The sequence below is a fragment of the Procambarus clarkii genome, chromosome 69 (assembly GCF_040958095.1).
Source record: "Procambarus clarkii isolate CNS0578487 chromosome 69, FALCON_Pclarkii_2.0, whole genome shotgun sequence".
Lineage (NCBI taxonomy): Eukaryota > Metazoa > Arthropoda > Malacostraca > Decapoda > Cambaridae > Procambarus > Procambarus clarkii.
In genome coordinates this window covers 10,929,403-10,937,553 of record NC_091218.1, presented here as the reverse complement: position 1 = coordinate 10,937,553, position 8,151 = coordinate 10,929,403, and the positions used below count along the sequence as shown (strand labels likewise).

The 8,151-nt window shown below is 47.6% G+C and overlaps 1 protein-coding gene across 1 annotated transcript in view; it reads left to right on the top strand.

Annotated features, from left to right (window-relative positions):
- Nucleotides 1-2,575: 2,575 nt before the first annotated feature.
- The window catches only part of LOC138355823 (trichohyalin-like), a 24,252-nt gene continuing 18,676 nt past the window's right edge, over nucleotides 2,576-8,151 (top strand). The window contains exons 1-2 of the mRNA XM_069311357.1: nucleotides 2,576-3,855; nucleotides 3,942-4,781. Of these exons, the coding sequence (XP_069167458.1) occupies nucleotides 2,576-3,855; nucleotides 3,942-4,781 (2,120 nt within the window). The remainder of the gene's footprint in view (nucleotides 3,856-3,941; nucleotides 4,782-8,151) is intronic.

Below are 8,151 nucleotides of genomic sequence, written 5' to 3'. Positions count from 1 at the left end.
GTAGTTGCCACCCGTAGCACTAGGCTCTCAACCTTCAACAGTTTCATGCTGGCAGTGCCATTCTCAGGAACATCACTCCATCAGCGATCATTCACTCCCTGACTGACTGGCATCTGGAACTGGTTCACCCAACAGGTTGATACACGGGAGATCAGGTCAAGTGACCACATGAAGGCTCTGGCACACAGTTGGCTACAGCCTCATCCTCTTCCTTAAATCTTCCTTATACCTTCCTTATATGTTACTTTGATATAAAGTTTACTGCTAATGACTCGAATAATTATCTCACGACAAGAGTCTCTAGGAGCAACTGCAGATGAGCAGAGGTAGGATAACAGCCCTTGCTTGCTGGCTTTCAAGATCATGTCTCCCTCGATAACACACCCCACTTGGACTAGTCGGTATAGCGACGGTCTCGGTTCTTGCAGGACGGCGTTCAATCCCCGATGATCCAAGTGGTTGGGAAGCTAACTTACCCTTATGTGACGACGTTTCTGTCCGTCCTGGACCCTTATATGGCGACGTTTCTGTCCGTCCTGGACCCTTATGTGACGACGTTTCTGTCCGACCTGGACCCTTATGTGACGACGTTTCTGTCCGACCTGGACCCTTATGTGACGACGTTTCTGTCCGTCCAGGACCCTTATGTGACGACGTTTCTGTCCGTCCAGGACCCTTATGTGGCGACGTTTCTGTCCGTCCTGGACCCTTATGTGACGACGCTTCTGTCCGTCCTGGACCCTTGAGTGACGACGCTTCTGTCCGTCCTGGACCCTTATGTGACGACGTTTCTGTCCGTCCAGGACCCTTATGTGACGACGTTTCTGTCCGTCCTGGACCCTTATGTAACGACGTTTCTGTCCGTCCAGGACCCTTATGTGACGACGTTTCTGTCCGTCCAGGACCCTTATGTGACGACGTTTCTGTCAGTCCTGGACCCTTATGTGGCGACGTTTCTGTCCGTCCTGGACCCTTATGTGGCGACGTTTCTGTCCGTCCAGGACCCTTATGTGGCGACGTTTCTGTCCGTCCTGGACCCTTATGTGACGACGTTTCTGTCCGTCCAGGACCCTTATGTGACGACGTTTCTGTCCGTCCTGGACCCTTATGTGACGACGTTTCTGTCCGTCCTGGACCCTTATGTGGCGACGTTTCTGTCCGTCTAGGACCCTTATGTGACGACGTTTCTGTCCGTCCAGGACCCTTATGTGACGACGTTTCTGTCCGTCCTGGACCCTTATGTGGCGACGTTTCTGTCCGTCCTGGACCCTTATGTGACGACGTTTCTGTCCGACCTGGACCCTTATGTGACGACGTTTCTGTCCGTCCAGGACCCTTATGTGACGACGTTTCTGTCCGTCCAGGACCCTTATGTGGCGACGTTTCTGTCCGTCCTGGACCCTTATGTGACGACGTTTCTGTCCGTCTAGGACCCTTATGTGACGACGTTTCTGTCCGTCCTGAATCCAGACGCTTGAGGCAGAACTCACTAACCTTTACAGGGTGACTGGTGGGTGGTGTGGGATGGTCATAGGAAGGTCAGGGTCGGCCCTCGTGTCCCCCTCCCCCCCTCCCCCCCTTCCCCTTCCCTATATCGTTCACAATAACGTCCAACCTCGCTAACGTGTAGACACTAACGTCCGACCTCGCTAACGTGTAGACACTAACGTCCGACCTCGCTAACGTGTAGACACTAAGATTCATGCAGCATATTATACTGGACATGATTCTGAAGTGCTGGGAAGACTCCCGGAAAAATCTACACTACCAAGATAGATGAACCCAACGGTGTCCGGGCAGTGAATTACAGTGATGTAGACACTGTACAATGAAGGCTGTTACAGTGATGACGGGAGTACGTCAGAGGCTGACAGCAATAGTCTACTTGCACACACCATCACACAGGTGACACACAGGGCCTCGTAGCCTGGTGGATAGCGCGCAGGACTCGTAATTATGTGGCGCGGGTTCGATTCCCGCACGAGGCAGAAACAGATGGGCAAAGTTTCTTTCACCCTGAATGCCCCTGTTACCTAGCAGTAAATAGGTACCAGGGTGTCAGTCAGCTGTCACGGGCTGCTTCCTGGGGGTGGAGGCCTGGTCGAGGACCGGGCCGCGGGGGACACTAATGCCCCGAAATCATCTCAAGATAACCTCAAGATAACCATGGATCCATACTATGTAACAGAAGGATAAACGACCACCGAGATACAATACAACGATACAGTACATGTGCGCATGCGCCAGAAAATAAAAGATAACGAGGCAGTTTAAACAAGATGAATGATAATTGCATAACATAATTGCACCCAAAAAGTCAGCCCCCAGCTTGGAGGCCGCAGTAAATTATCTTATCACAAGGCTACGCTCAACAGCCCTACACGACAGCCCCCTTTGTCCACTTGTACCACTGTTACCCCCCTTGTAACACGATACAAGGGGGGGGGGATATGCAGAAGAGAATACACTGTACAAGAGGGAATATCCAGAGGAGAATACACTGTACAAGAGAGAATATTCAGAGGAGAATACACTGTACAAGAGGGAATATCCAGAAGAGAATACACTGTACAAGATGGAATATCCAGAGGAGAATACACTGTACAAGGGGGAATATCCAGAAGAGAATACACTGTACAAGATGGAATATCCAGAGGAGAATACACTGTACAAGATGGAATATCCAGAGGAGAATACACTGTACAAGATGGAATATCCAGAGGAGAATACACTGTACAAGGGGGAATATCCAGAAGAGAATACACTGTACAAGAGAGAATATCCAGAGGAGAATACACTGTACAAGGGGGAATATCCAGAAGAGAATACACTGTACAAGATGGAATATCCAGAGGAGAATACACTGTACAAGGGGGAATATCCAGAAGAGAATACACTGTACAAGATGGAATATCCAGAGGAGAATACACTGTACAAGGGGGAATATCCAGAGGAGAATACACTGTACAAGAGGGAATATCCAGAGGAGAATACACTGTACAAGGGGGAATATCCAGAGGAGAATACACTGTACAAGAGGGAATATCCAGAGGAGAATACACGGTACAAGAGGGAATATCCAGAGGAGAATACACGGTACAAGAGAGAATATCCAGAGGAGAATACACTGTACAAGAGGGAATATCCAGAAGAGAATACACTGTACACGGTGGAATATCCAGAGGAGAATACACTGTACAAGAGGGAATATCCAGAGGAGAATACACTGTACAAGAGAGAATATCCAGAGGAGAATACACTGTACAAGAGGGAATATCCAGAGGAGAATACACGGTACAAGAGAGAATATCCAGAGGAGAATACACTGTACAAGATGGAATATCCAGAGGAGAATACACTGTACACGGTGGAATATCCAGAGGAGAATACACTGTACAAGAGGGAATATCCAGAGGAGAATACACTGTACAAGAGAGAATATCCAGAGGAGAATACACTGTACAAGAGGGAATATCCAGAGGAGAATACACGGTACAAGAGAGAATATCCAGAGGAGAATACACTGTACAAGAGGGAATATCCAGAGGAGAATACACTGTACAAGAGAGAATATCCAGAGGAGAATACACGGTACAAGAGGGAATATCCAGAGGAGAATACACTGTACAAGAGAGAATATCCAGAGGAGAATGCACTGTACAAGAGGGAATATCCAGAGGAGAATACACTGTACAAGAGGGAATATCCAGAGGAGAATACACGGTACAAGAGAGAATATCCAGAGGAGAATACACGGTACAAGAGGGAATATCCAGAGGAGAATACACTGTACAAGGGGGAATATCCAGAGGAGAATACACTGTACAAGAGGGAATATCCAGAGGAGAATACACGGTACAAGAGAGAATATCCAGAGGAGAATACACTGTACAAGAGGGAATATCCAGAGGAGAATACACTGTACAAGAGAGAATATCCAGAGGAGAATACACGATACAAGGGGGGGGATATCCAGAGGAGAATACACTGTACAAGGGGGAATATCCAGAGGAGAATACACTGTACAAGAGGGAATATCCAGAGGAGAATACACGGTACAAGAGAGAATATCCAGAGGAGAATACACTGTACAAGAGGGAATATCCAGAGGAGAATGCACTGTACAAGAGGGAATATCCAGAGGAGAATACACGGTACAAGAGGGAATATCCAGAGGAGAATACACGGTACAAGAGGGAATATCCAGAGGAGAATGCACTGTACAAGAGGGAATATCCAGAGGAGAATACACTGTACAAGAGGGAATATCCAGAGGAGAATGCACTGTACAAGAGGGAATATCCAGAGGAGAATACACTGTACAAGAGGGAATATCCAGAGGAGAATACACTGTACAAGAGGGAATATCCAGAGGAGAATACACGGTACAAGAGAGAATATCCAGAGGAGAATACACTGTACAAGAGGGAATATCCAGAGGAGAATGCACTGTACAAGAGGGAATATCCAGAGGAGAATACACTGTACAAGAGGGAATATCCAGAGGAGAATGCACTGTACAAGAGGGAATATCCAGAGGAGAATACACGGTACAAGAGGGAATATCCAGAAGAGAATACACTGTACAAGGGGGAATATCCAGAGGAGAATACACTGTACAAGAGAAAATATCCAGAGGAGAATACACTGTACAAGGGGGAATATCCAGAGGAGAATACACTGTACAAGAGGGAATATCCAGAGGAGAATACACTGTACAAGAGAGAATATCCAGAGGAGAATACACTGTACAAGGGGGAATATCCAGAGGAGAATACACGGTACAAGGGGGGGGGATATCCAGAGGAGAATATGCAAAGGATAATACACAATTCGAGGGGCAATATTCCCTCTTTCTATCCAGTTTCGAGGCTTTATTTTCTTGAAGATATTTCATGATATTGGTCTTTGTATCCTTGTGTACTTGTTAAAGTATTTTTTTGTGATTGTACCCCAGACAAAAACATGTTTTTTATGTTGGTACAATGGGAGAGTTAGTGTGTGTGTAATGGCTTTGTTTATGCATGTGGGGCGTGGGCCTCCAGGTCGTAAGTTTTGACATAAAAACTTATGCTTCATCTGCATTATATGTGCGGGTCTGAGGTGTTAATTAACCTGGTTGGCACGTTATGGGGTCCCGGCTCTCTGGTGGTGTTGTGGTTACTGTGGCAACCTTCAGTGTTGGCTACCTCATACGCGTTCCTGTGTGTTTAGTGTTTGTGTGGGTGTGGGTGTGGGTGTTTGTGTGGGTGTTTGTGTGTGTTTGTGTGTGTGTGTGTGTGTGTGTGTGTGTGTGTGTGTGTGTGTGTGTGTGTGTGTGTGTGTGTGTGTGTGTGTGTGTGTGTGTGTGTGTGTGTTTTCGTGTTCGCGTGTGCGTGTGTGTGTGTGTGTGTAGGGAGGGGGGGGTGTACTCGCCTATTCTCCCATAATCTTGCCTGCGGGAGGTTGAACTTCGGCTCTTTGGTCCCGCCTCTCAATCGTCATTCAACATGTGTACAGGTTCCTGAGCCTACTGGGTTCTATCATATCTACATTTGAAACTGTGTATGGAGTCAGCCTCCACCACATCACTGCCTAATGCATTCCATCTGTTAATTACTAAGACACTGAAAAGGTTCTCTCTAATATTTCTGTGGCTCATTTCGAATGATTCGGTACAAATCATTTCGGTTTCCAGCAGTGTCCCATAGTTTGCATACCACCTGCGCTAAATAGTTTATTTTTATATACCCTCTTAATTCCTCTGAGAATTTTTTAGCTGGTGATCATGTCTCCCCCGAACTCTTCTGTTCTTCTGTCTTCCAGTGTTATAAGGTTTAATTCCAGTATTTTTCCTCGTAGTTCATACCCCTCAGCTTGGGGACTAGCCTGGTGGAATATGTCTGAATCTTTTCTAACTTCGTTTTGTGTTTGACTAGATGTTGACTCCAGGCTGGAGCTGCATACTGCAGTATTGGTCTGACACCTGAGGTGTATAAGGTTCCCAATGATTCCTTATACAAGTTTCTGAAGGCATTTCCTATGTTGGCCTGCCATGAAAGTATGCTTTTTTGCATCCCGTTACAATTAACAGTTTGCTCTTCTTTGCTGGAATTTTCACTTTTGCGGTCTCGTAAGCGAATATTATCTTTATCAGCCGGTCTCTGTCCGTGTTGTACTTGCCAAGCCTGAAAACCTTCTCTATATTTTGTTCTGCCCTCTCCATCTGTACGCCTTTTCAAGATCTCTGTCTTTGTAGCTTCGTCCTTTTATCTCTCCCCTCCATCTGATTGGGACCTGCTCGTTCCCTAATACCTACTGCGCCTACTGTTCTTTTCCTCTCCAGCAGCTGACTAATACCTCTTGCTGCCTCATGAGAAGTGGCTGCTTTCATGGCAACTTCTTTCCCTACGGACATGGTTTCTGAGCTTTTTCTAGGCAGTTCTGCTAATGTACTGTAGAAATCCCTTCAACTGATATTCACCCAGCTTCCTGAGGGATGATTGGTCTCTGTGACAGAGTAGGGTTCTCTGTGAGGCTTTTTATCTCCCCCCTTTGCTTCCTCTCGCTCATCTTGTAGGCTGCTTATTGTCTTTCATATTACTCTCGGTACCTATCTCAATCCCCCCCTCCCCTCCCGCCCCCACATGACCATCTCATTAATTGGTTTACCGTGACCCCTCACCTACACCTGTGTTCTATGTCTCCCTTCCTTGTTTGTTCCCTATTCCAGTACATAGGGCGAGAGGTGGGGCTATCCCACGAGAGAAGGGGAGGAGAGAGAGAGAGGGAAAGGAAGGGGGGGGGGGTAGGGACGAAGGGATATGGCAGGAAGAGGAAGAGTGGGAGGGATGCCAGGGAGAGGTGCAAGAGAGAGAGAGAGGATGAAGGAAGACAGGAATGGACAGAAGAAAGGGAGGGGAGTGTGGGACGAGGGTTGCGTGAGGGGAGAGAGGAAGAGGGGGGGTCGGTGTGTGCGTGAGTGAGTGCGTTTGTCAGTGCGTGTGTGCTTACTCGGGTGTGGGTACGTGCATTTGTGAGAGATTGCGTGCGTAAGTGATCCCGATCCTGATTGCGTGTGTGGTGGTCTCGTTCTCGTGAGTGTACTCACCTATTTGTGCTTGCGGGGGTTGAGCTTTGGCTCTTTGGTGTGTGTGTGTGTGTGTGTGTGTGTGTGTGTGTGTGTGTGTGTGTGTGTGTGTGTGTGTGTGTGTTCCACTAGTTGTATTTACCTAGTTGTGCTTCCGGGATATGAGCTCTGCTCCTTCGGCCCGCCTCTTAACTGTCAATCAATCAAATGTTACTAACTACTAATATTTCCTACCCCCCTCCCCACCCACAACAGGAAGCAGCCCGTAGCAGCTGTCTACCTCCCAGGTACCTGTTTACTGCTAGGTAACAGGGGTCTCTGGGCGAAAGCAACTCTGCCCATATTGTTTCCTGCCGGCGCCGGGAATAGAACCCCGGACCACAGGATTACGTATCGAGCATGCTGTCCACTAAGCCACAGGCCACTGTAACCTGTGTGTATGTGTGTGTGTGTGTGTGTGTGTGTGTGTGTGTGTGTGTGTGTGTGTGTGTGTGTGTGTGTGTGTGTGTGTGTGTGTGTATGTGTGTGTGTGTGTGTATGTGTGTGTGTATGTGTGTGTGTATGTGTGTGTGTGTGTGTGTGTGTGTGTGTGTGTATGTATGTGTGTCTGTGTGTATGTGTGTGTGTATGTGTGTGTGTGTGTGTGTGTGTGTGTGTGTGTGTGTGTGTGTGTGTGTGTGGGTGTGTGTGTGTGTGTGTGTGTGTGTGTGTGTGTGTGTGTGTGTGTGTGTGTGTGTGTGTGTGTGTATGCGTGTGTGTGTGTGTGTGTGTGTGTGTGTGTGTGTGTGTGTGTGTATGTGTGTGTGTATGTGTGTGTGTGTGTGTGTGTGTGTGTGTGTGTGTGTGTGTGTGTGTGTGTATGTGTGTGTGTGTGTGTGTGTGTGTGTGTGTGTGTGTGTGTGTGTGTGTGTGTGTGTGTGTGTGTGTGTGTGTGTGTGTGTGTGTGTGTGTGTGTGTGTGTGTGTGTGTGTGTGTGTGTGTGTGTGTGTGTGTGTGTGTGTGTGTACTCACCTATTTGTGCCTGCAGGATCGAACATTGACTCTTGGATTCCGCCTTTCTAGCCATCGGTTCTTTACAGCAA